General features: G+C 54.3%; 2 protein-coding genes across 2 annotated transcripts; one reads left to right on the forward strand and one right to left on the reverse strand.

Annotated features, from left to right (window-relative positions):
- Window positions 1-178: 178 nt before the first annotated feature.
- EXOSC5 (exosome component 5) lies at window positions 179-8787 on the reverse strand. Its single transcript, XM_058531076.1, has 7 exons — window positions 8656-8787; window positions 8289-8529; window positions 4197-4310; window positions 3781-3902; window positions 2359-2499; window positions 1170-1259; window positions 179-349 (listed from the first exon to the last, which is right to left on the reverse strand). The coding sequence occupies exons 1-7, from the start codon at window positions 8785-8787 to the stop codon at window positions 257-259; spliced, it is 933 nt and encodes a 310-aa protein (XP_058387059.1). The 3' UTR covers window positions 179-256.
- BCKDHA (branched chain keto acid dehydrogenase E1 subunit alpha) lies at window positions 8766-26854 on the forward strand. Its single transcript, XM_058529388.1, has 9 exons — window positions 8766-9038; window positions 15380-15568; window positions 15670-15756; window positions 19512-19620; window positions 22180-22341; window positions 24408-24614; window positions 24819-24960; window positions 25184-25355; window positions 26300-26854. Exons 1-9 carry the CDS (start codon window positions 8868-8870, stop codon window positions 26468-26470), a joined length of 1410 nt encoding a protein of 469 aa, XP_058385371.1. The 5' UTR covers window positions 8766-8867; the 3' UTR covers window positions 26471-26854.
- Window positions 26855-27161: the final 307 nt, after the last annotated feature.

The raw sequence follows: 27161 nt of genomic DNA on the forward strand, positions 1-27161 counted from the left end.
CTGCACACAGTGGGTGCTCAACAGGTATTTGTTAGACTGAATGAATTCATTCAATAAATGTGCAGGGCTAGGAGTGTTTTCCCAGGGGTGGATGGGGATGGGGTCTGTGACCCCAGACCGAGGGGCTGTAGCCACGCTCTCTTGGCAAGACCACAAGCTCACCGGGCACACAAGGACAGAGGCTGGGCCACAGGTTTATTTTGTGCTGGAGGTAGTGGGTGGAGGCCGCGGGAGGGGCGCCCTGCCCCAGCTCGCCTCAGCTCTTGGAGTACCGCCTCTGTAGCGATTCCCGGTAGAAGCAGAAGACGTGCTGTGAGGCGGCCTGGGCTGCAGCCAGGCACTGCTGGAGCTGGGAGGGGGAGAGACTGGTCAGTGCTGGGGGACCATCCGTGCACCCACACGGCCTGGCCAGCCCAAGAGCTTCCGCCCGCCCCCACCTGATTCCCAGAGCCCCACACCTACCACCTCCCCCTTCACCTGGAGTCCCTCCCCCCAAGGTGAGGCAGGTGGTAAGGGGATTATGCCAAGTACATTTCCTTCTTTCCCACTTCATGAGCTTTCTTAGAGGGAAAGGGGAGAAAAAAAGAGAAAGTGAGGGCTTCGGGGGTCAGAGCAGCTCCAGGTCCTCACACCAATGGGATCTGGCATCCTGACACCCAGAAGAGACCTCAACCTCGGAGAGCTCCAGAATTGGAGAGATCTGGAGCTTTAAAGCCACAGGCCCTGTGACTCCAAATAATCTTAAAAGCCATGGAATGTGAGACCCTAAATCGTTACTGCCACATATTCCTAGATTCACAGGAGGTCCGGTTGGCAATGCTCTTGGAGACCATTTGGCTCAACTGTTTCCAAACTGTTCTTCAGAGACCTGGAATTCTGGGTGTGTACTACTCTGAGCTGGAAGCTGGGGTGGGGTGGGGGGGCTTCAGTTGCCCCCACCTCCTGATTTCAACCTGAGCTTCTCCTCTCTTTTCCTATCTCATAATTGGGCTTCCCTTTCAAATTCCCACAAAAGTTTCTGTGGCTACAAAGTTCAAAAATGCCTGTTTACAGAAAGGATGCAAGGGGCTCTGCTTAAACCTCTCACAGTAGGGGGCAGGTTTAGGACAAGACCTCATGTCAGATGGGAGGGAAGGATCTGGCGTTCACCCCCCTCCACACACTGGTACCTCAGCATCTGAGTAGAGCCCCTTGGTGGTGGACATGAGCAGCTTCCGTTCCACGCTCTCGAGTGCAAAGGTCAGGACTGCCTGGGCCTCCTAGAGACGAGAGGAAGAAGGTGGGGGACCCGGGCCTCGCCCTTCCCACAGCCAGGCACTGGGGCATCAAGTGTAGCTGTTGTTTTGTCTGCATTCCACCTCTTCCCTGCTTCCCCTGGAACACTCTCTGCCTTGCCTTTTGTGGAACTGCTCCCCACACCAGATTCCAACCACACGGTTCTGACAGGGGCTTCCGAGCACAGCACTCCTGCCCCATAGGGAGAGCCACAGTGCGTCATTTACGTGGCGCCCCTCAGCCTCCTGGCCCCTTCCACACTCTGTACTGAGGGGGCTGGCAGCTGGCAAGCTATTTCCCAGAGTCCCTTGCCAGTTAGGTTCTAGCAGTAATCTGGTGGGAGACTGGAAGGAGAGGGAGAACAGCAGCCTGCTCCTCACTCCAACAGTCAGGGCAAAGCCGGGACTTCTTTTGTGCATCCAGGACTGGGACAGAGCCTCAACAGCACAGAGCTGGGGCTGGCCCACAGGCTTCCCCCAGGGCTGGGAGAGGCTCTCATCTCTGGGTGTCCTCGCCTCTTTCATTTTGCTCCTTCAGCTCTTCCAACACTGTTGTAACCAGTTCCCTGCATCAGATTCCCTGTCGGAAATCCCCCAAGTGGTTTCTGCTTTCCTGACTGGACATGATCATTATAGCCCTGGGTGAATAACTCAGAATAACCAGAGCCCTAGGACACTGTGAACTTGAGCTGATGAGGAAAGCTCTCTTCTCTCCTCCTTTGCTTTTGAGCCTCTTAAGAGGGAAGCAGGGAGCTTAAGGGGCCAGTCGCAACCTCAGGAGAGACGCTGGCCAGGGGGGATGGAGCTGATGTGCAGAAAAGATCAGGGACTGAGAAATGAAGCAAAAAACACTCGGTTGGCATGTGAGGCCCTGGCTCTAGCCAGACCTCCGTTCTTTCTGAGTTTGGTCCTGAATGTCAGTAAATTCCCTTCTTGCTTAAGCGGGTTTGAGCTGGGTTTCTAGCACTTGCCCCGATGAACAGAGCAGAGCTTGCCAGCTGCGACTGAGGTGGTAGGGGCCGAATGTTGTGGAGAAGCAGGCACGTCTGCCCACGGCCCTCGCCACCCTGGGCTTCATACCTACCTTTTCCTGCTTGGCCGTGGGGTCCAGCACGAGGGTCCCATCAGAGTACAGGGCACAGGTGACCCCACAGAAGAGGGCCCGCATGGGCACACCTGCATCCACCAATGCCATGCAGGCGGCGTTCAGGCAACAAGCCAGGAGCTGAGTGCCGCGGGGAGTGGTTAAGAAGTTTCCACCGTAGGGCTGGCCGGCAGAATGTATCCTCGCCTCCGTTCACCCTAACAGTGCTTGAGGTGGACTTCACTAACTGGTCCAGGAAGGCAGTATGGCAGAGTGGTTCTAAGTGGTTCTGGCATCAAGTCACCCTGGGTTCCAGAGCTGACTCTGCCATCTCTCAGCTGTGTGACCTTAAGCAAGTGACTTCCTCTCTCTGAGCCTCAACCAGGGATCATAATGATATTCAATAGATATGTACTTGGCATCTGCCAAGCACCTTCAGGGAAACTGAGGGCCAGAGAGGGGAGAAACCTTCCAAGATCACATGGGGAGGGAGTGGCAGAGCCAGGCCTGGAGCTGGGGAATCTAACAGGCAGCTGATACCAGGTGACAGATGGGTGGGGTGACAGAGGGGAGTCATTACCACTGCCCTCAGTCCAGTGGAGAGGCGTGGCTGTGGCATGGTGGAAGGCGAGCCTGGAGTCAGACAGCAGGCCCTCAAGTGTTTCTTCCCCAGGGCTAGCACAGTGGATACAGGCCAGCTTTAGAATCGGGCAGTCCCACCTCTGCCACTGACCCTCCATTACTTCCCCTCTGAGCTTCAGTTTCCCCCTCTGTGAAATGGGGTCATAACAGCCCTTCTTTCCTTCCTGTCTGTGAAATGCCTGCTCAATGCAGGGCCATGTGCCAGCACGGCCTTCTAGAAATGCCCATTTCTGGTCCTCAGCCTCAACCTCTCTCGCCCAAACCATAGGGATCTTTCAGGGTCCTTCTGCAGACCCAACCACTCTGCCTGCTCAGGGCCCCCCAGTGTTGACCCTCGAATCCAAGCTCAGGGTCAGAGGAGAGGTCAATGGCACAGGCTTTGGAGTCAGACAGGCATAGGTGTGAGTCTTGCCTCCCTGCTTTCCAGCTGTGTGACCTTGGGCAAGCGACTTTCCTTCTCCAGGTATCAGTTTCCTCACCTGAAACATGGGAACATAAGTACACCCACCTGCCAAGGACCTTGGGCTCAGGAACCAGATGGCTTAGGCGCAAGTCCTGGCTCTGCCAATTACTAGATATGTGAGTTAATATGTGTAAGGCACTCAAAACAGTGCCTGGCACATAGTAAGCACTCAAGCTGTGTTTGCTATTCTTTTTCAACAAGTTGGTGGCTGTCAAGTGTTTGGAGGTCTTCTGGCTGGCAGAGAGCCATCGGCAAGGGAGGCAATCAGGGAGATGCTGGAGGACTTCCTGGAGGCGGTGGCCCAGGGGAAAGGATACAGAGCCAGCATCGCTGATGATCTGCAGCACCACAGTGATGGAGGTGCGGGGGTGCAGTGCCCCCAGCACCACCGCTTCACATGTGTTCCTGATCAGCCGCTCCCGGCTCTTCTCTGCTACGCCTAGGGAAATCAGGGGTGGGGTGGGGTTGTCAGGCTCTTCTCTTCCATCTGGCTCACCTTCCTTCATAGGCCCCACCCAAGCCCTCTGGAAAGAGCCTGCAGTCTCAGCCCGGGTTGGTGCAGGACCCTGCATGGATGACAGATCCCCAGTGGGAAGGAGACAGGGCCTGACTGCCACCCACCCCACCCCTCCCACCTGCATCACCCAATGAGGGAGCCTCCTGGGGGAGGAAAACCCGAGAGTTTCCATGCCCCGTGCTGCTGCCTACTCCCATCCCAGCTGGGCCCAATTACCAGGCAGCCCGATCTTTGGCCTCAGGATCACTTCTAGCGTGGCCTTGTTGAAGATCTCTTTGCTGACCTTCACCTCGGCCGGCCCGTACACGCCTGCCAGGACGGAGGTATCCCCTGGGGAGACAGCATGGGAGGCCTCACCCACATCTTCCCTGCCTCTGGGGCCCAATGCGTGGTACTTAACAGTGTGGGCACTGAGCTGGATGGCTGGGGTTCCCCACGTCACCCCCACTCCAGCCCACTATTTGTTGGCAGTGATTCTTTGAGTACTCGCTTCACTTGTCTGCCCCTGCTTCCTCATCTGTAAAGTGGGCATAACAACAGTACCTCCTTCAGTGTTGTGAGGATTAAATGAGACCATCCATGTAAACACTTATGACACTGCCTGGTACATGCTGAGTGCACAACAGACTTTAGCTGATATTAACTTTATGGGAAGTTCTTCCTGAGAGCTAACCTTCCTCCCTCTTACTGCACTGGTCTCAACTTTTCCTTCCAAAGCTTCTCTCAACCCAGCTCTCTTCCTTCAGGCTCTTGTCTCCAACTCTGCAGCAATCAGGACACCTGAAAAAGGGACAAATATCTGGGGGTGGGTCCTGACTCCTGCTTATTTTCCCAGAGTGGGAATGAACGGGGGCAAAGAAGGTAAGACCCGGGAAATAAAGGCCTCGCTTCTGGTCCTGTCTGCCTCCTACTGGCTCTGTAACCTCAGCTGATTTTGCTCACTTCTCTACCATTTGCAAAATGACGAGACTGATTACAGCAGCGGCTTCCAAACTTTTCTGACTATAACTCCCAATTTGTTACTGTTAGTACCATCAAGTCAATTCCGACTCCTAGTGACCCTGTGGACGGCAGAGTGGACCTTCTCTGTCTTTTTGAGCCATCCTCTCGCCTTCTGGCACTGTATCAGACAATGCTCTGCTGCTATTCATAGGGTTTTCATGGCCAGTTTTTTCGGATGTGGCTGGGCAGATCCTTCTTCCTAGTCTGTCTAGTCTGGAAGCTCTTCTGAAACCTGCCCACCATGGGTGACTCTGCTGGTATTTGAAATCCCAGTGGCATAGCTTTCATCATCACAGCAACACACAACTGCCACAGGATGACAACCGCCAGACAGACGGGTGGCGTGGTTCCCTGACTAGGACATAAACCCCGGGCCGCAGCGGTGAGAGTGCTGAATTTTAACCACTAGACCACAATAACTCCCAATAAGAAATACATTTTACAGCAAGTCCCAAAACTCACGCAAATCCGTGTGTGTGTAAATGGAACAGAGCGCTCACAAAACAGCTCTTATCATCACTGCTTTGCTACACTCTGATATTTTCTACTCTATTCCAGATAAAAAGAATGCTGGTTGCAACCCACTAACACAGTGGTTCTCAACCCTGGCTGCACACTGGAATCACTGCGAAGCCTGAAAAGATGCTGATGCCTAGGCCCCTCCGTGAGAGATCCGAATTCACTTGCTCAGGGGTGGGGCTCAGGCACTGGGAGCGTCAGAGGTCATCCTAATCTGCAGCTGGGCCTACACTCTGCAGCTCTAGCACAGCTTCAGAACACTGGCCTGCAATCAGAATCACCAAGCAGTGAAAAATGTGGAGGGTGAGCCTTGGTAGGCGTGGGGTGGGTTCTGGGGTGCTGCATTTTTAACAAGCTCACCAGAGGTCCTGAGGCCAGAAGCACACAAGGGACATACTCTTGAGGATCTGCAAGGACTCCTCTTGCTCCAGGGTCCTGGGGCTTTGCGGTTTTACAACATGCAAGGGGCTACCTTTCTCCTTATTTCTTAAGTTCTAAGAAACTCCAGGCATCTGAATTTAGCAAGAGAGCTAAGCCTGGGGGAGGGCCTGGGTCGGAGCTGTTTTTCCTGGGGCTTGGAAGGAGGAGCTGCCACACAACTGAGGAATTCTCATGGCTCCTGGAGAATCTGCCCTAAAGGGGGAAATTACCCAAGCAGAACTAGATCCTGCTGGGGGCTTCATTCCTGTTACTCCAGACGAGCTGTCTGTGGTCCACCTGAGCATAGGACCACCCTCCCCTCTCACGTTCTTGAGCAATTCTTTCCTCTTTGGACCCACATCCATCTTCAACTCCTGCCCCACCTATATGATCATCTTACAGCAAAGCTCTGGAAGAGCTGTCTCCACTGGCTCTCTTCTTCCCTTCTTCGACCCCACCACTCCACTGGAGCAGCTCTTGATGGCGTCACCAGTGACCTCCAAATTGTCAACCCATGGGTCTATTCCATCCTCACGTGATGCAACCTCTCAGTAGGACTGACGATGCAGTTGGTCGGCCCTTACATCTCAAACACATTCTCTGGGCCCCAAGTTACCACCCTCTCTCGGTTTTCCTCCTACCTTGCTAGCTCCTCACATGTTAGAAGACCCAGGGTTTAGTCCTGCAACCTCTTCTCTTTTCTATCTATACTCATTTTCTTGGTGATTTCATCCAATCAATAGCCTGAAATACTATCTAAAGCCAGAGGATTCCGAATTACATGTCCAGATTGGGTCTTTCTTCTGAATTCCAGACTTGTATGTCCAACTGCCCAGTCCGCATTGCCACTGTGATATCTACTAGGCACTGCAAACTTAATGTTCCAAACTGAACTCACCTTCCCCCAGCACAGCTGATCTGGGGAAAAACCTTAGCGTTATCCCTTTCTTCTCATACCCCAAAACCAAACCACCTGCAAATTTTGTTGGTTTTACCTTCAAAATAACCCCAGAATCTTACCACGTCCAGTGCTTCCACTCTGGTCTGAGCCACCATCATCTCCCCCTTTCCTCCATACCATCTACAGTCAACACCGCAGCCAGAGAGATTCTATTAAAATATACTCAGACCATGTCACATGGCTCCCATGGCATTCACTAGGCCTTCTGTGATGTACAAGCCTCCTTACCTGTCTCCAAAACCTCCTCCCACTGCTCTAGCCACGGTGGTCTCCTGACTTCCTCAAACATACCAGGCAAGTTCTTGCCTCAGGGCCTTTGCCCTTGCTGTTCCCCATGCTTTGGTGTGCTTTCCCTCCTGATATCTTCAGGGTTTGCTCCGTTACCTTTAGGTCTTTATTCAAATATTACCATCTCATTGCGGCCTCTCCTGACCATCCTGTGCAAGATTGCAACCCTCTCTGGCACACTCTATTCCCCTTCCCTCCTAATTTTTCCCCATGGCATTTTACTTAGTTATTGTCTGTCTTCTTGACTACAATGTAAACTCCATTAGGTCAGGGATTAAAAAAAAATTTTTTATCATGTATTCTCCCTGCCTAGAACAGTACTTAGCACAAATATGTACATGTTCAGTGAAGAAATGAATGAGACGAGCTTTGTACTGGGTAGAAGGTAATGCCCTAGTGAGGGGACTGAAGCATCCATGGGGGTTATCCTTAGGCTTATCTCCAGGGCAATATTTATCTCAGTCAGGGAGTGGAGTCTAGTTTGAGGGGTATTTAGCTACAAGAAGGGGATACTTACTCAATAAGTAAGACCTGCCCCAATCTAGCGATATTTACTCACATGGAGAGATGTGTATCCTAGTCAAAGGGATATTTACCCAATTGGTGGGGTGGGGACATTACCCTCAATCTGAAAAGTATTTACTGGGGTAAAAGATCTGCCACGGTCTGGGAAGTAATTAAGCCGGTAGTGGTGACTGGTCAGTCTACCGGGTATTTATGCAACTGGACAGGTTTGCCTCAGCCTGGGATGTGTGGACTCAGGGTGTGCGTGTGGGAGACGAAGGAATCTAGTCAAAGGGGATATTTACTCCGGTGAAATTTTCCCTATTCTAAAGTATTCATTCTTATGGAAAGGTCTGCCCCGCTCTCATTCTGAAGAGTTATTTACCGGAATGGAAATATCTTCTTCCTTCTAGTCGGAAGAGATATATGTACCCTGGCGTACCTGGTAGTATCCAGCCAGGCATGAAGTTGTGTGCCAGTCCAGGAGGGACATTTACCAGCTAGTATAGGAGGAGGAGGGCACTCCTTTGCATGGTACACTGCAGCCGCGCCCCAAAACAATTATGACTTGAGGGAACACGGCCCGGGCAGTATTTACTGGGTTAAGTTCTTACCTTGCAGGAAAGAGGCAGAGCCATCCGGCCGGGACAGCAGGTTCTGTTCGCAGGCAAAGTGCCGGAGGCTGCAGCCGGGGCCTCGAGGGTCGGATTCTGTTCCGGACTCCTTACGGATCTTGGCGTGAGTCTGCATCGCCCCGGATCCCACGTGCAGCGCGGACGGTCGCTTCCGTCCAAAAGCTAGCGCTTGCGTACTGGCTGCGTATTCAGTGCGCACGCGCCGATCCAGGAGCCCGAGCTTTGGCGCCCGCACGTGGCTCCACGTTTACCAACAACCTGACCCCGCCCACCCCGCCTCTCAACTTCAGGAAAACCATTGGACAGTAGAGAAGAGGGGGCGGGCCTTGGCATGGGCTCCTCCTACCCGAGGCCCCAGGGCCCTAAAGCCCTGAGGCACTGGTGAGGTTGTCCTCTTCTTTGCCTGTTTGCCTGTTACGGAAACAGCTACAATGAGGCGATCAGAGTAGATTTTGGGAAGCCAGATTGTTTTATCCATCCATCTATGTGTCCTAGCGACCGCAGGACTGGTAGTAGGTGGTGTGCTGGCAGGGTGGTACTGGCATTTGAGTCAGATTTATGAAGGGGCAGCCCCCGGTCTCTCCGAGGAGAGGGGCGGGTCACCGAGGGTTGTTAGCCAAGATGGCGGTGGCGGCTGCCGCGGCGAGTGTGTGGGGGTCAAGTCGAGGCTTGGGTCAGGCTGGCCTCTTGCTCCTGCGGCGGACTGGGGTTCGGGGGCTGGCTAGATCTGTGAGTACCTGGGGCACTGGGGAGTTTTCCACAAGGAGGACTATGGATTCCAACGCTATCTTGAGAGTATGGGGTCCCTGCAGGGAGGGAAGGCAGGGCTGTCACAGAAGGGACAAGGGCTGGGAGAACCACTCGGAGAGGACACTCAGGAAGAGAACTTCCACTTCCTCAGGAGAGAAAAAGCAGGCAGCTCCTTTGTGGGCCCTGAGGGAGGGAGACAACTTGGAGAGAGGAAGGGGACTTACTCCTTGGTTGCCCCCCAACCCCCGGGGAGGCCGCTTGGAGGGACTTGGGAGGAAGACGAGACTTTTCCGCGCAGGGGTTGGAGAGTGAAAGGGGAGACTTTCTTCTCGGTAAAAATCCCCTCTTCAAAGAGGATAAAAGAGAGACCAGGTCCCCCGTCACGGGCTTTTATAGTGCCCTGTATTTCTTTGCTCCTTGGCTACAATTCTGATTTTAAAATGAATTGCGTAAAAAAATCGTTTGATCCTGTGTTCTCTGATAAATGCCAGGACAGGGGTCTTGTCTGTTTTGGTCACTCTACAGAAGAGAAGATCAGTAAATATTTGTTGAATTAATGAAAGGAGAGAGGTCCAGACTTTGCCCGCATTTCTTAGCAACACTTAAAAAATGCCTCGTTTCTTGTCAAAAGGGTGAGACTCCCTTTAGGTTGATGCTGCTATCGGCAAGCTCCCCTAGCACAAATCTAGTTGGAAGCTCTTATTTAGAGGGAGAGAGGCAGTGGGCTGCAGGAGAGCTATGAACTAAAATTTTACAGGTAAGAGAGAAGTGGTTCAAAAGGTGGGTTGTGAAGCTAGACCATGTGGGTTCATATATGTAATGGGCCACTTTCCAGCTGTGTAGCCTTGGGCAAGGGACTGCTTTTTGCACCTAATTTTCTCTCTCTGTAAAATGGTAACAGTGGCCACCTCATAGGGTTGTTGTGAAAATTAAATAAAGTGCTAAGAACTGGATCTGATATATGATAAAGGATATAGGAATGTTGACCGCTGTTGAAAGTGAGGATGGAGGGAAGGGACAGAAACCGACCTTGAAGATGTGAAGAAAGGAGGTGACTTTGGGAGGGCCTGGATTGGTGAGGGCCCTGGAGGGAAATATGTCAAGATCTTGTGGGGTTGGGTCTGACACTCTGATCCCCAGTTTATAAGGAAGGGAAGATGGAGTCTGGGAAGAAGCCCTAGGTAGGGAGAGAGACAGGGCAGGAAGGTGAAGAGGATGGGCCAGGAGTAATATGTGGGAGGATCTAGTGCCGGTGTTAACTTGCAGCAGGTTGCTGGGGCAGGATGGGGGTGGAGCATTCTCCTGCCTTTTGGTTGTTCTCTGTCCCTTTTTTTTGGAGCAGTCAGATTCTCCACAGCTGATGTCAGTCCCAGGAGCCCATTGGCTGGGTCAGTGGGGCGGGACCGGACTGGGGCAGGAGTATGGAAAGGTCATTTATAGCTGATTAAATCTGCTTCCTTTCAGGCTGGTCTCCCTGCTGCCCTTCCTTCTTGCCTCCCTCCTTCATTTTTTTGGGGTGAAGGTGGGGGAGAGGAGGAGGTGTTTCAGAGTCCTTACTTTTTGCTTATATATATATTTCTTTGCTGATGAAGATGCACCCTGAGCCAACATCCATGCCAATCTTCTTCTACTTTTTAGTATGTGGGCCGCCAGCCCAGCATGGCTGCTAACAGAGTGGTGTAGGTTCACGCCCAGGAACTGAATCTAGGCTGCCGAAGGGGAGCATGCTGAACTTAAGCACTAGGCCACCTATATATTTTTAATTTATTAAAGTCCCTGCTTTTTCTTCTCCACTTTTATTTCTCCCACTTATTCTTTCTAAGATTAAAAAAGAGGCATACTTTTTTTGAGCGGAGGAAAGATGTAGTAGCATTTGATCAAAGAAGATTTTAGGCCAGGGCTGTCCAATAGGACTTTTTGCAATGATGGTCCAGTACGGTAGCTACTGAGCACTCGAAATGTGGCTAGTACCACTGAGGAACTGAAGTTTTTGTTTCATTTAATTTTAGTGAGTTTAAATTTAAATAGCAGGTGGCTTGTGGCTGCCATATTGGATGGTGCATTGTTAGCCAGTCAAAGTGAAGCCAAGAGATAGTGTCTTGGGGGAAGGTGAGAAGGCTGTCGTGTAGTGGGACAGATTGGGTTGTTGGGGCAAGCTGGGTTGGGAGGAAGGATGGGCTGCCTTACTGCGTCCCTGCCTGCTTGCCCCTCTTTTCCCCATGCCCTTTGCTGAACACCCTGATGCCCTGGAGGCATTTGCCTGATTTCTGCCTCCCTCCCCCGTCTAGTTGCTAGCAGATGTTTTAGTGCTCAGGGAGAAGAGGAGGAAGAAAACTCGATTGTTAAGGAGTCCTGAGTGGGTTTCTCAGCAATCATCCCTAGAAGCAAGTGGGGCCTTGCCTTAACTCCGCCGTCTCTGAGAAGCTTCTCCTCATCCTCCGCCTGATGCTGGCTAGTGAAAGGTTCCTCCTAGAGCTGCAGCAGGCGCTTTATACCTGCCTCACCAAAAGCCTGTGAAGTAGAAATTCTGATTTTTTCCACCAGGGGATGCAAGTTCAGGGAGACTGTCTCCTGCCCAAGGTGACATAACTGGAAAGGGACAGAGCCGGGATTCAAACATAGGCAGTTTAGCACTAGAGTCCTTCATCCTACCCTGCCCTGTGGTTAACTACTGAACTATCCTGCTTCCTCTGAGATCGCCTCTCTTAATTGTAACTTGTGTGTTCAGTGTTTGTTATCCGTCCCTCCCTGTCGTCTCCAGCCCTCAGTTCAGGGCCTGATTTGGAGCAAATATTCACTATCTACCTATTTGACAACAATAATTGTCAAATACACTTGTTAGCTACTTATATTTATCAAGCATTTATGTGCCACGCACTGGGCTGAGCACTCTATATACATCGACTCATAATCCTCGTGACCCCTAATGAGATAAGTACTCCCATCACCCTCAGTTTACACACAAGGAAACTGAGGCTCAGGCTGCTTTAGTTACACAGCCAGGAGGTGCGGTCTGCTCGGAGTCCTTGCCCTTGACCTTGGCGCCCGGGGGAGTGGCTCCACCAGGGACCACACTACTACCTGCTGGGCCTACCAGACCACCCAGAGCAGGCCTGTTTCCTGCGTAGTGGGAGAGGATGTGGCTTCATGCTTTGTGTAAATCTGCACAGCTTCTGCCATTGTAAGTCGCTGGCCAGTGGGACAAACTCACCCTCCCACCAAAAACAAGAAGAGATGGGTGGAGTCACATCCTTTCTCTGCAGGCCTTTTACCACCCACTGCCTTAATGGGACATTTCCTCAGGGCCCTAGCTCCTTGAATCAGCACGGTAATCCTGGGCTGGGTACCACCGGCATCTCTACAGGCCCAGGAAAGAAGGTGTACAGCCAAGGCCCAACTTGTATGTGGGGTGTGCCAAGGCGCCCTGACGGTAACTCTGCAGCCTCCACAGGCAGAGTCCTGCCCTGACACCCTGGTTGGTTCTGAGCCCTGTGACCCTGTCCTGACCCATGTCATCCCCTGACCTACCCTCCTAGAGCCCCTTCCCAGACCACAGCCCTCGTCCTGTTCTGCCTGTGTCTCCTCTGGGCCTCAGTCTCCCTCTAGAGTGTCTGCTGGGGCCACAGTCTGGAATCACAATCCAGTGTGAGGGGCATTCAGTCCTTCTCCCCAATCCTCTTTTCCCCTCTTCCTTCTGAGGTGCCAGGCATTTTTCTTATTCCCGTTTTCAAACCTTCCTTGATTTTGTTTTTTCCCCTTCTACCAGCTTTTGGGCATATAATATGTCCCATGTCTATGCTGAACTCTGTGTGTGCCTTTTCTTAGGAACTTTTCGCCACAGCCCTCTGCAGCCTTTTTGCAGATGAGGACATTCAGAGAGGCAAAGTGTTTTGCAGAGGGCCATGCAGTGAGATAAAAAATTGGAACCCAGGTCAGTCGGACTCCAAAGCCTTGAACTTAACCGCTCATTCATCTGTTCGTTCAGTAATGGCCTGCTGAGTGCCCGCTCTGTAAAGTGACCTGGGCGTGATCTCTGTCTTCCTGGAGCTTGTGAGGTGTGTGAGAGACAGACAGGGACAAACGGATCCTCCCCGTAGATGGAAAGGTCCGGCCATGTGAGCACACTGCAGGGAGAAGCCTGGTCTGCGAGTTTGACTGCTTCCCTCGCAGGCGGAGGGGAATCTGCTTGTGATGGTGTCAGGCCTGGGCCTGCCCTGCTGTTGGGGCTGTAATTTCCTTTATTTCTTCACAACCACAAATGCACATAAATGCATCCATGTTCCCGCTCCCCCGCTGGAACCTTGGACGGCTACTTCACTGCAATGAAAGGTGGGAGGGAGGGGAACACACTTGAGCACACACACGTGAGACCCAGCTCATGGCAAACCTCAGTCATTCTTCTTTAGCTCCTATGGGAAGTGAAGCCGCGATTACTGAGCTCAGAGCCAACTGGCGACGGTGGGAAGTCAAGAAGTAGATGTGTGGAAACCTGACCAGCAGTGGCACTTGGGGTTAGGATTGTGAGTTTGGGGTCTGGGTGTCAGCCCTGCCCAGGTTTGAAGCCCAGTCCTGACTTAATTAGTTGTTTATTTTTAGCTCTGTGGCCTGGTGCAGGTTACTGTACCTCCCTGAACCTCAGTTTCGTTATCTGCTCAAAGGCAGTAGTAAAGAATGCCTGCCTCACAGACGTGCTCTGAGCACTCAGTGCAACTGTGCATGCGGAGCTCAGCCTGGCACCTGGCAAGTGCTGAAGCAAGGGGCACTGTTGCAATCCTGAGACCAGTCCAAGGCTAGCTCAAGGGCTAAGAAAGCAAATCGGTTCACATCCGTTGAGCACGTAGGCTTCTCCCGGGCTTTGCCAGCCAAGCCTCCTCTGATCCGAGGGATGTGAGCTCCCCACAGGACTGCTCCAGCCACTCGGAACTCCCAGGTTCCACGGGGGACACGCCATTCCTCACTTTGTGCCTTTTGTGTGCTCTGTTCCCTGGCCTTGAATGCTCTTTCCCTGACTCCTAGACATCCTTCAGGCCTCAGCTGTCACATGACTTACTCAGAGAAGCCTGATCCTCTTTCTACTCTTCCCTGGCTTCTCCTAGGAGAATATGGGTCACCCTCATTGGTACCTATTCAGCATCTGTCTTCCCTGCTGCATCTCTTGGGTCCCGCAGAACGCAGCACAGGGCTTGGAATGAAGCAGGTGCTCAAATGTTTGTTGAGTGAGTCAGTCTGGGCTGGTGGAGGGAGTTAGGACGGCAGTGGAGAGGGCATCGAAGCGTGTGGAGCAGTTTGCCAGGTGATGGGGGAAGAGGCATTCTAGTAAAGAGGTGAGAGCAGGGACATGGTGGGAGAAATGATAATCAACATTTTTTTGAGCATTTACTGTACGACTTAACAAGAACTCTGCTAACCATTTTATACACAAGATCTCGTTTAAGCCTCGCAACACTTCCATGAGGTGTTCTCCATTCTACAGATGAGAAAGGAGAGACTTGAAGAGGGGAATCACTTTCCTGTGGTTGCTCAGCAAGGGATTTGAACCCAGGCAGACTGACTTTTTTTTTGAGGAGGATTAGCCTGAGCTGACATCTGTTTGCCAATCCGCCTCTTTATTGCTGAGGAAGATTGGGGTAACATCTGTGCCCATCTTTCTCTACTTTACATGGGACGGCGCCACAGCATAACTTGATAAGTGTGCGTTGGTCCGCGCCCGGGATCTGAACCTGCGAACCCTGGGCCTCCAAAGCAGAGCACGTGAACTTAACCGCTGCACCACCAGGCTGGCCCCAGGCGGACTGACACTTAAGAGCTCACAAACTTAATCTCTATTCTGGGTGGCCTTCCTGATGGGTATGGGGTCAGTAAAGAGCCCATCTGGCTGACTCAAGGACACTGTGTATGTGCCTGTGGTACCAGTAGGAGATTGAGAGAAGGGGTGTCTGTGGCCAGACTGGGGAGGCCCTGAATGCCAGGGTGAAGAGTTAGAGCATTTGATAAAAACAGCTACCAGTTCTTGAGCTGCCTGCCACTTTACTGAGTCATTTAATCTTTATGACAACTCTGTGGGACAGATACTGTTATTTTTGTCCCAGTTTTACAGATGAGGACCTGGGACACAAAGAAGTTCTAGTAACTTGCCCAAGGTCACACAACGAGAAAGTGGGGGAGCTGGGATTCAGACCCTCTGTATCAGGGCCCAGAGTCCACCAGGGGTATGGAGGCTTAACCACCAGGCCATACTGCCTGCTGCCATGGGGTTGAGCCATTGGAACCTCTGCTGCTCATAATGCATGTGTCCCCCCTCTCCTGCCCTCTCTCGCCAGCAACCTGAGAGACAGCAGCAGCAGCAGCAGCACTTCTCGTCCCTGGATGACAAGCCCCAGTTCCCAGGGGCCTCGGCGGAGTTTATAGATAAGCTAGAGTTCATCCAGCCTAATGTCATCTCTGGGATCCCCATCTACCGCGTCATGGACCGGCAGGGCCAGATCATCAACCCCACCGAGGACCCCCACGTGAGAGGCCCCCCCGCCCCACCGCTTCCCATGCTCAGGCCCCTTGCCCATCTCCTCTCTGGTCCCACCTGCCCCATGTCTCTCTGTGCCTCCATCTGCAGCTGCCCCAGGAGAAGGTGCTCAAGTTCTACAAGAGCATGACGCTGCTTAACACCATGGACCGCATCCTCTACGAGTCCCAGCGGCAGGTGCGTGGGGACCGGCCTTGGGAGGGGCTTGGAATTACCTGAGGTCCCCTTGCTTGCGTTTGGGCCAGAACACAGCTCCCAAGGAGGAGAGAGTAGAGTGGAGATCCTTTGTCTTGGGGTACTTAGAGTTTTGGAGCTCCGGAGGAAGAGTGTGGAAGGGGTCCTCTCACGGGCAGAAGGATGGACCAGATCACTAAAACACCTACTGTGCGGCGGGCTGGGGGATTAGCTGTGCTGGGAGAGGGCAGGCCGGGAAAGACCTGATGGCCCTTCCTCTTGGGAAACAGGATGACCCTCGGGGCTTCCCAGAGTGCCCATGTCAAATGCGCTGTGACCCTCAGCAGCGTTAGCATCAGCGGACAGAGACCCAGTCAGAGCAGTGTCAACAGAGGGAATTTATTGACTCAAATAACGGCACGTTCCGAGGGCCCTGTTTCAGGCAAAGCTGGATTCAGGAGGCTCAAAAGATGTCATCAGACCTGTTTCTCTTCTCCGAGTGTCTTTTCTCCTCTCATTTGCTTTGGCTTCCTTCATTCTCAAGCTGCGGTGGTCTTGAGAAGCTCTAGGCTCCTGGAGACGTGGCAGAGAAAGGGCTCAGGGCACAGGCTCTGGAGCAAGACTATGATTAAAGTCCTTACTCTGCCTGTTTCTGGCTCTGCAGCCCTGAGAAAGCTGCTTAACCTCTCTGCTTCCACTTTCTCGTCTGTACCTACTTTGTGGGGTTGCCGTAGAATTGCTGATGGCGCATGTAATGGCCTTAGGAACAGTGAAACTGGTTTTTAGCCAGCACACAATAAATACTAGCTCTTATTTATCATGACCCTACCAGCCTCACAATTATTAGCCTTTCTACTTAGTGGTGGGAAGAGAATGTCTGGTCCCTAATGTTCCAGCAAAAGGCCCAGGGCTGATGCTCTTTGGCCAGGCTTTGGTCCCAGACCCCACCTGAACCAGCCCCTGTGACTGGCCAGGCCCGGGCCATGTGCCCATCCCCAGGAACCAAGGGAATAGAGGCCTCTGTGCCCCAGGCCATGTAGACTGAGAGCAGGGGCACGGAGTTCCTGTTAGGAAAGGGGGAAGAGTGTCGGGGCAGGCAGGCCCTCAGATGTCCACCACACCTGCTGGCTCAGGAGGCGGGTGGGCTTGGGAATCTGCATTTGTATCAAGCCCCCAGGTGATCCTGTGAGGACCCGAGTGGACTAAAGCGTGAGGCCCCCTGGCCTAGAGGACAGTGCTGAGCAGATTCAGGCAGGCAGCTCATAGGAACACTCCGTCTGGGCTCTCCAAGTTAGGGTAGTGTCTCCACGCTGCCCAGAGACTTCCCTTGGCTCCCACTGTCCTCAGGATCAAGTCCGGCCCTTCACGACCGCCCCGTCTTCCGTTCCACCGTGGCCTCGGCAATGCACTTCCTTCTCCATGGCCTTGTCACCAGGCCAGGCCTTTCCCACCCTGTCTCACACGTGCTTGGGCTTCTTCCTGCCCCTGCGTTGGCTGTACAAACAGGGGCCTTGGAATCTGATGGATATGGGTCTAATCATGACTGTGACCTTGGGCAGGCGATTTTTCTTGTCTTGGTCTCAGTTTCCTCAGTGTATTTAAAAAAATGGGGATAATAAGAGAACCCACGCTATAGGGTTGGGGGAGAATTCTGTGAGACCCAGCACTGAAAGTCCCTGGCCCATTGGCTGATGCAGAGGAAGCCCTCAATAACCCCCACAAATCCCAACAAAAATAAAAGCAGTAACTTAAACAGATTAATATTTTTTCTCTTGCATAAAAGAAATCTGGAAACGGGTGGTCTTGGGCTGGTATGGTAGCACCATGATGTCATTGGAAACCCAGCACTGGCTTCTAGCCTTGAGAGCCCCTAATGAACCAAATGGCTTCTGGAGCACCCTCCATCACGTCTCATTCCAGGCAGGAAGGAGAAGGAAAGTGGAAGATTTCAGATGTGACACGTCCCAGCTATTTCCCCACACCCACCTTCATAGAACCTTCTAGGTAGTCAGTTCCACCCAATAACATCTCACATTTCATTGGTTACTCCTAGCTGTAAGGGAGACTGAGAAATGTAGTCTTTTAGCCTGGGCAGTTGCTGCCTGTGGTGGAATGAGCAAAGAGGAAGGGGGAGAGGATACTGAGTAGGCAACCAGTGACCTCTGCCACCAGTCCAGGTGCTGTTTCCTCAGTGAGCCCCTCTCAGGCTCCTCCCCACACCAACCTTACAGCCCTGCCAGGCCCTCAGCACCCAGCATCCACCCAGTTGCTTGGCTATGGGAGGTCAATTAACTTTTAATTGGCTCCCCACTTAGAAGAAAGCATTATTCATCTGCTTCCCCAACCGTGACAGAAAGCCAGGCCTGCAGAGTGCATGAGGGCTGGGCAGAGGGCGTCCCGTGGGTGCCAGTCTGGGCTCTGTTTCATTTCACACACAGTCCTGGGGAGCTCTTTCTATTTCTGTGCCAGGGGCTCCCCAGATCTTCAGCTAGACTTCATCTCTGAGCCCCAGATCTACTTGGCTTCTCGCCCTGCATGTCTCACACCAAATTCAGCCTGTCCAAACTTGATCTCTGCATCTTCCTCCCAGACCTGCTCCTCTTCCTCCCTTAGGCCATTTCTCAATGAAGGGTGCTACCATCCACCCATTTGCCCAAACTGGAGACTTGCATCTCATCCTTGCCTCCCCCCTCCCTCTCGCTATCACTTTGTTCCTCTCATTTACTGTGTCCCTAGGTATTTAGTTAGAAATCCGTTCTGCTGCTCAGCAGCACCATCAAGGACCCAGACTCCCTATCTTTCTGCTTCACTGTCATGGGCAAGTTGGCTTTCATCCTATGCCTGTTGCCTCATGTTCACAAGATGGCTGCCACAGTCCAGGCTTCACGGCTATGTGCGAGGCAAGAGCAAGGGCTGGCACCAGCTGCAGTGGTCTGTTTTATTGAGAAAGCAAAAGCAGATTTCCACTCAAGTCTCTGGCTAGAACTGTGTCCCGTGGCCACCTCTGGCTGTAAGGGGGGCTGGGAACCTAATGTTTAGCTCCTCAGGCTCTGGGGTTGGGGGGCTCAGGAGAAGGAATTGGCCTGGGCACTCGTGTAGCCAGCTAGCAGTCTCTGCCACTCCCTGACATTACTGTCTCTGCTTCTTAAGACTCTTACTCATCCGCTCCTCTCCCTGCCTCCCGCCACTACCAAGCCGGGCCACCGCCCCCCTCACCTGGCTTGCTGTACTTACTCCTGTCTCCTCCATCCAGTTCCCACATGGCAGCCTGAGAGACATTTCTAAAACATCGCTCCCCTGAGGAGAACTGGCTGCAGGTTGCCACCATTCTCAGGGTGAAGTCCAAGTGTATAACCCCCTGCATTACCTGAGCACTGCCTCTGTCTCCCACCTTATCTTTCCCCAGCCCTCCCACTTCATGTCCCAGCCCTTCTACCTCGTGGCCTTTATTGTTCTTTCTCCTGGAAACCGCCACCACCGCCGCCTTTGCTCAGCTTAGTCATTTCTTGCCGATGCCCCTACATGGTGGGGCAGGTGCCTCTTCACAGCTCCCATCACACAGACCTGACACTCTGGCTCTAACCAGTCTGGCAGTTCTTCCGTGAAGCAGGAGCCCCAGTGTGGCCTGGCCCAGAGCCAGCCTTCAGGAAGTATCTGTTGATTAACTGAGTCATCAGAGGTTGGTTGGGATTTGGATGCTTCTCTGTCATTGCCCAGCATAACTGAGCCCAGGCCTCTGGGCCCCCCTCCACCCCCAGGGCCGGATCTCCTTCTACATGACCAACTACGGCGAGGAGGGCACACATGTGGGGAGCGCAGCAGCCCTGGACAACACGGACCTGGTGTTTGGCCAGTACCGGGAGGCAGGTACGTCTGCCCATGGGCTGGCCCTGAGGAGCAGATGCCAGAGACCTGGGTGTGTGGTCCCCGTCGAGGCAGGTCAGGCCCAGTCCCTCCTGGTGTGATGGCGAGGCCCACGTCAGTGACCCTGTGTGCTCTTCCAGGAGCAGCATGCTGCCAGGGAGGTCTAAGGAGCTGTAGGAAGAACTTTCCGAGCAAGAAAGAGCCAAGCCAGGGACAGGAGTTTGGAGGGGGTGGGCTTCCCCTCTCAGGAGGCTTGCTGGGGTCGTGGTTAAGAGCCTGTGCTCCTAACTCTTCCATGCTCTGCTGGATACCAGTTGTCAGATTTGGGCAAGTTGCTTTCCTCCTCTGAGCCTCAGGTTTTTCATCTCCACAACAGAGATTCTGACGCTAGTGCAGCCCTTGCATGGTGGGGCCGCTGGGAGCCGGCAGTGAGGTCAGCCTAGCTGTGAGTGGCGTGTGCTGCGGGCCCCTGTCCACACAGTGTGGGGCTCTCCTGGCCTCTTTCCAGCCACCATGTCCCTTGGGGAGCAGAAGCAGATGGAGGGCCTGGCAGGGTCCCAGCCAGGAAGCTGAATGAGTGAAGAAGGAAGGATCAAAGACTAGGAATAAAGAGAATCGATGAGCATTAAGGAGTGACTGGGGGTGAAGGAGTTAGCCTGAGGAGCTGTGAGTGGGGGGTTCCAGAGTGGATGTTGGGGTATGGGGGCCCTGCAAAGGAGCCACCCTGTGGGGGTGCCAGGGAGGCAAATCTTGACCCTTCCTCTTAGGTGCTGCCTGATCGTGGGCAAGTTGTCTAAGTGCTCCTTGCCTCAGTTTTCTCATCTATAATGGGAGATGGAGAACCTCCCAAGATGGTTGGTGAGGGGCTTCATGGCGCAGCTGATACAAAGACTTCAGCGCAGGGCCTGGCATGGGGTGAGCACTCAGTCGAGGCCATGCTGTGATTGGGGCCTCTCGTCCTGGGACAGCTCTTCTGCAGGGAGGCAGGGCCTGGCCAGGCTGGCTGTCCAGATCCCTCTCTGGACCAGCATCGCATTCCAGTCTACTCTCCGACTATCTACTCCCCACTCAGCTGCCCCAGAACCCCCACCCCAGGCCGGCCCGGTGGCTTAGTGGTTAAGTGCGTGCACTCCGCTACTGGCAGCCTGGCTTCGGATCCCGGGCGCGCACCGACGCACCGCTTCTCTGGCCATGCTGTGGCGGCATCCCAGATACAGCAACTAGAAGGATGTGCAACTATGACATAGAACTATCTACTGGGGCTTTGGGGGAAAAAAAAAGGAGGGGGATTGGCAATAGATGCTAGCTCAGAGCCGGTCTTCCTCAGCAAAAAGAGGAGGATTAGCATGGATGTTAGCTCAGGGCTGATCTTCCTCACAAAAAAAAAAAAAAAAGAACCCCCACCCCCTACATGCTGTAGGAGCACAGATGCCCTGTGATGTCTGTGGTTCAGCATCATTAGCAAGGAATATGAGATTTCCCCAGATACTGGGCCGCAGGCCAGGCACCTGCCAGGTTTGCTGAGCACGGCCCACCTGTTTCTGCTGGAAGAGTCTCTCCGGTGAGGGCTCCAAGCAGGGCTGAGTGAGGGTCTTCGGAATCCTGGGTGGCAGCCGGGCTCTCCACACAGGGGTGTTTGGGCCCTGGCTGGCCGCCTCCATAGGGGTGAGCCCTCCTGCACCGAGAGTCGGCAGAAGGCCCTGCGTCTGGGCAGCTGCAGAGGGTGCTTGTGCAGAGTAAGGACGTGAGTCAGACTCCACACCCTCGCCCTGACTCGCTGACTCTCAGTCTCCCACCTGTGGCGTGGGGAGAATGAGGGTACTCAGAACAACAGCTAGCACTCCCGCATCTCTTGAACACCAAGATGCTGTTCTCAATGCTGGAAGCGGTGGAGGCTCTCTCATTTCCCCTCACAGCAGAGCTGAAGCTGAGGTCCCTGCCCAGGGTCCCACCAGATTGTGCTGCCTCAGGGAACCCATCGGCCATGTGAGGTTTACGTCGCAGTTACCTGTCAGAGCCAGGTGGAAGCCCGGTCAGAGAGGTTCAGTCTTGGGGTTCCCTTTGATGGTGAGGTGGGCATCCACCGGGGGTTTTGTGTGAAGAAAGGGTTTTACTGTCATAACAGATTTGAATATTTCCTCTGTAGTCTGGAAGTTGTAAGCTAGTGGCTTGTACTTTTATTTGGTTCATATGGTGATTTTTTTAAGTAATTGAATTAGTTGAAACACTTAAAATCATTTAAAAAAAAAAAGGAAGCTAGATTTCTGCCTTTTTTTTGAAAAACTGGACCATCTGGCCTCCCTGGGCAGCAGTCAGTTGGTCTGAACAGTGTCCTCCCTGTTGAGACAGGCCTGTGCTTTCTGGTCTACCCACCTGGTTCTTGCACCTGTCTGTTTCCGTAAGCGTCCGAATTTGCCTCCCCTGCTCTGGTCCAGCTCCCTTACTGTACAGATAGGGAAACGGAGGCCCCAGGCAGGAAAGGTCTTACCCTGAGACTCCTTCAGGGTTGGTCTGCTCCCCTGCACCTCCCACCAGGCTAACTGCTTCCTCCTCCCCATCCAGGTGTGCTGATGTATCGGGACTACCCCCTGGAACTGTTCATGGCCCAGTGCTATGGCAATGTAAGCGACCTGGGCAAGGGGCGCCAGATGCCCGTCCACTATGGCTGCAAGGAGCGCCACTTTGTCACCATCTCCTCTCCACTGGCCACGCAGATCCCTCAGGGTGAGGATGCATGCCCTGGGCCTGGTTCACGCAGACCAACGAAGTACCCCTGTGCAGGCCCCAATCCTTCTCCGTCCCTTCTCGAGGCTTCCTGGCTGGTGACCCGGTCAGAGTGCTGGTCCGGGCTCCAGACTTTCAAGACACCTCTTGTCTGGGACCCTTCAGAGGAGGGCTGTGGTGGTGTCCTCACCTGTTCGGCAGGCCTGAGCCGGCATGACCACACTCTTAATTTCCCATACTTGCGCCACCCCATTTGTCCACGCGCAGACACAGCCAGCTGCATGTGACTGAGTGTATGCCAGGTTCCTTGCTAAAGGTCACCCGGCAGGTAGTGAAAAGAGCAGGGACTTCAGTCATGGGCCGTGTGGCTACAGAGTCCAGGTTCTGGACCCCGACCCTGCTCTGCCTTGGTCCTTGGAGTCCAAGTCCCCTGAAGCTTACTCGGGAAGCCCACAATGCTTAGAGCAGTCGGTGTGGTTTCAAATAGAGGTGACTGCTTGGAAAGCAGACCCACCAGGCGCCAGGCCTGTGCCCACACAGCGCGGAGACCCTGGAGCCGGCCATCCCTCCCTGCCCTCTGCCGCCTGCAGTTGGTTGAGGTCAGTGTGGGCTCCGGCACCCTCTGCTCCCGGGCAGCCAAGACATGAGTTGGTGGTCAGAGTGCCTGGCACGATGTAAGGCCCCATGCACGTTTGCTCATAGTGTTCGTTTGGGAACAAGGAGCGTTCATGCCTCTGAGGTGGGAGGTGGGCAGAACAGCTTTCTGGGAGGAGGTGCCATTTTTGCTGAAGGTAGGTAGGATTTCTACAAGGTGGGGCCCTGGCTCTAAACCTTCCATTTGGGTGACCATTAAATCACTCATTCAGCAAATGTCTAGAGTCCATGCTGTGTGCTGGGTGCCATTCTAGGCACGATGAACCAAGAGACAGACAAAACCCTCAGCTCTCCTGGGGCTCACATTGTGGTGGGGGAGACAGACAATAAGCAAGATGGAGGAGTAACATAGAGTATGTCAGGGGTGATAAGTCCCACAGGGAAAAATAAAGCTGCGAGGGAGTAGTGTGTTGAGGGGGAAGGTGGGTGACATTGTAGTACAAACCAGGTGAAGGAGCCATGCAGCCATCTTGAGGCAGGTGCCTGTTTGATGTGTTTGAGGCGCAGGGAGGAGCGCATGGGCGGGTGTGGAGGTGGGTGGTGGAGGAGAGAAGTCAGAGGTGGGGGAGGGGTGCAGGTCTGGAGGCACTTTGACTTTTTTTTTTTTTTTTTTTTTTTTTGTGAGGAGATCAGCCCTGAGCTAACATCCGCCAATCCTCCTCTTTTTTTTGCTGAGGAAGACGGCCCTGGGCTAACATCGGTGCCCATCTTCCTCCACTTTATATGGGACGCCGCCACAGCATGGCTTACCAAGCAGTGCGTCGGTGCGCGCCCGGGATCCGAACCAGCGAACCCCGGGCCGCCGCAGCGGAGCGCGCGCACTTAACCGCTCGCGCCACCGGGCCGGCCCCAACTTTGACTTTTACCCAGAGTGGAATGGGAGCGGGGGAGGGGAGTCATCGCTGTGGAATGACTTGGCCTGACTCACATTTTAAGAGGCCTCTGGCTGCCGGATTGGGGTGGGAGAGCGAGGGCCAGTGAGGAGGCTGCTCAGGAACTGGGGCAAGAGGTGCCAATGCATGACCGGGGTGACGTGGGGAGGGATCAGGTTCTGGCTCTGTTTTGAAGGTGGAGTAGGTGTGGGGAATGACAGAAAGTTAGGAGTCAGAGATGATGCCGAAGATTTTGGCCTGAGCAGTTGGGAGGACAGAGCTGCCATCAGATGAAGGGAGAAGACGGGGGGGGGGGGGGGGGGGGGGGGGCACAGGTTCTGCGGGGATAGTCAGGAGATCAGAGCCCGGCAGCAGGCAGCCTGAGCCCCAGAGCCGTGGGTTGGCATGTGGGTGAGTGTATGAGGTGTGTGAGTGTGTGAGGTGCATGTGTGAGTGTGAGGGGTGTGAATGTAGGGTGAATGTGTGAGGTCAGTGTGTATGTGTCTCTGCTCCTGCTCACTGCCCTCTCCCTCCCTGCAGCGGTGGGGGCAGCCTACGCGGCCAAGCGGGCCAACGCCAACAGGGTTGTCATCTGTTATTTCGGGGAGGGGGCGGCCAGCGAGGGGGACGCCCACGCCGGTTTCAACTTCGCCGCCACCCTTGAGTGCCCCATCATCTTCTTCTGCCGGAACAATGGCTATGCCATCTCCACGCCCACCTCCGAGCAGTACCGCGGGGATGGCATCGGTATGGGCCCTGCCTGCTTCGTGTCCCTCCCCTGCCCCCCCCCCCCCCGCCACCCCATGGCGTCTGGCGCAAGGTAGGTCACAGAGACAGTGAACTGAGCGCTGCCATTTGCTCTCCTGTCCTCCCTTCCCTCTCTCCCCACCCCCTGCTCATCACCCTCATCTGAGCCCTGGGGTCTGAGCTGCCTTCTCTCTGTCCCCACAGCGGCTCGAGGCCCTGGGTACGGCATCATGTCAATCCGTGTGGACGGCAATGATGTGTTTGCTGTATACAATGCCACCAGGGAGGCCCGGCGGCGCGCCGTGGCAGAGAACCAGCCCTTCCTCATCGAGGCCATGACCTACAGGTGCCTGCCTCCCTCTCTCTGTCTCCCCCAGCCTTGACAGCCACCATCTTGAGCATCTCCCCCACACTGGTCAGTGTCCCCAAAGCATGACCCCATGGCTCCATGTTGTATCCCCTTCCTTGCCTTTATTCCATTTCTATCCCTTCTCCCTAGTCTACCCTCCTCCCTCCTGACCCCTACCCCAGGGACCCCAAGCTGACCCTGGGCCCCTCCCCCTCGACAGGATTGGGCACCACAGCACCAGTGATGATAGCTCCGCATACCGCTCGGTGGATGAGGTCAGTTACTGGGACAAGCAGGACCACCCCATCTCCCGGCTGAGGCACTACCTGCAGAGCTGTGGCTGGTGGGATGATGAGCAGGAGAAGGCCTGGAGGAAGCAGTCCCGCAAGAAGGTGAGGGCCTCCCTCTAAGAAACTGATGCCCCAGAGGGCATGTTCTGGGGTGGGGCATCGTGGAGAACCCCAGAAGGATGGAGAGGCTGAGGTTTGGGGGACATTGAACGGGGAGACTCGAAGATAACCCCAGTGATGTCTCTAAGCGGCCAGGGTGCCTGGGCACATGCCCCTCTGCCATGTCCTAGCTCTGTGGCCTTGGCACCATGTCTGCCCTCTGCTCCCTCATCTCTGAAGAGGGATACTGGGGTACCCGTTCCAGAAGGTTGTTTGAGGATTAGGTGACTTAATCCGCGTGCAGTGTAAGAGTCAGTGTGCTTCCCTCCTCAGCCCTGTCATCATAGCCAGAGGCAGTGCATCCCAGTGGCAAGGGCAGACCCTGGCGTCAGGAAGATGCTGCGGCCCCTAACGACATCATTGTGGGCACGTCCCTTCTCTGTGCCTTGGTTTCCTCATTTCTTAATTTTATTTATTTATTTATTTTTTCCCCCAAAGCCCCAGGAGATAGTTGTATGTCATAGCTGCACATCTCTCTAGTTGCTGCATGTGGGATGCGGCCTCAGCCTGGCCGGAGAAGCGGCGCGTCGGTGCACGCCCGGGATCCGAACCCAGGCTGCCAGCAGCGGAGCACGCGCACTTAACCACTAAGCCATGGGGCCGGCCCACGGTTTCCTCATGTCTAAGCTGCCTGCTTCTTAGGGCTGCTGAGAAGCTGAAATGATTCCATACACTTAGTACAGTGCCTGGTCCTGCTAAGGATGGAGAGGCTGGGGTTTGGGGGATGCTGACGTGGGGTGTTAGTTTCACCACTGTTATGATGATCATCTCCACTGTCCAGATGGGAACAAAGGCTTGGGGGTTAACCCCTTGCTGAGGCCCCACAGGTAGGAAGCGGGGCCCTGGGTGGGAGGCCGACTGCCTGCTCACCGTCCCATCTCCCCCAGGTGATGGAGGCCTTTGAGCAGGCCGAGAGGAAGCTGAAGCCCAACCCCAGCCTGCTCTTCTCAGACGTGTATCAGGAGATGCCCGCCCAGCTCCGCAAGCAGCAGGAGTCTCTGGCCCGTCACCTCCAGACCTACGGCGAGCACTACCCTCTGGACCACTTCGAGAAGTGAGGCCTGCTCACCCACCCCCACCCACCTCAACTACGCTGAGAGGCAGCCCCACGCTGAGGGGTGGAGGGAGCTGCACGATGCTCCCCCGTTCCCCAGCCAGCTCCCTCCAAAATACTCAGGGGCCAGGGCAGTGCCCAAGACGGTAACAGGGGGTGGCTCCCCTCACCGGCCCTGCTCCTCCAGGCTGTTACATTGGGGAGGGGCCTCTGTCAGCCCCCTCTTCACCTGTTGTTACAGTGCCTTCTCCCCCGGAGCTGGGCGAGGGCGCCTCCAGGACTGGAAGCCCCTCTGGGCTGGGGCTGGGTGTGGCAGGTCAGCCTGTGGAACTTTCTCAGAGTGAGAGGCGGTCAGCAGCTAGTGAATAAACTGTGTCTCTGCATTTGGCTCTGTGCCACCTCCGGTTTCTGTTTCCTGGAGTTTTGGACGTGAGAAGAGAGTCCAGAACGACTGGTTTGGGACTACTCCCTGCTTCTGCACTTCAGATAAATGCGGCCAAAGCCGTTGAAATATCTGCTTCCCCCAGAAACTTGCGCAAGCTGGAGAGTCAGCCTCAGAAGATAGGATGTGGGGGATCCTCCACAGATGGTCTCCTGCTCTCCCATAGCACGGGGCAAGCCTGGTGTCCAGCAAGGTGACCAGTAGGCCATTGGAGCTGGCCCTGCCCAGTCAGGGTGGGGAGGGTGTTGAGTGT

Source organism: Diceros bicornis, chromosome 34 (genome assembly GCF_020826845.1).
Source record: "Diceros bicornis minor isolate mBicDic1 chromosome 34, mDicBic1.mat.cur, whole genome shotgun sequence".
In the NCBI taxonomy this organism is placed as follows: Eukaryota; Metazoa; Chordata; class Mammalia; order Perissodactyla; family Rhinocerotidae; genus Diceros; species Diceros bicornis.

Bases quoted from the DNA above. Each gene is read 5' to 3' on its own strand.
- EXOSC5 (XM_058531076.1), bottom strand. From the start codon at position 8,787: ATGGATAAAACAATCTGGCTTCCCAAAATCTACTCTGATCGCCTCATT. The intron at 8,530-8,655 runs GTAGGAGGAGCC...CGGGCGCCAAAG, and splicing joins TTAGGGCCCTGGGGCCTCGG to CTCGGGCTCCTGGATCGGCG. The intron at 2,500-3,780 runs GTATCCTTTCCC...CGCGGCACTCAG, and splicing joins TCATCAGCGATGCTGGCTCT to CTCCTGGCTTGTTGCCTGAA.
- BCKDHA (XM_058529388.1), top strand. From the start codon at position 8,868: ATGAAGGGGCAGCCCCCGGTCTCTCCGAGGAGAGGGGCGGGTCACCGA. The intron at 24,615-24,818 runs GTATGGGCCCTG...CTGTCCCCACAG, and splicing joins GTACCGCGGGGATGGCATCG to CGGCTCGAGGCCCTGGGTAC. The intron at 25,356-26,299 runs GTGAGGGCCTCC...CATCTCCCCCAG, and splicing joins GGAAGCAGTCCCGCAAGAAG to GTGATGGAGGCCTTTGAGCA.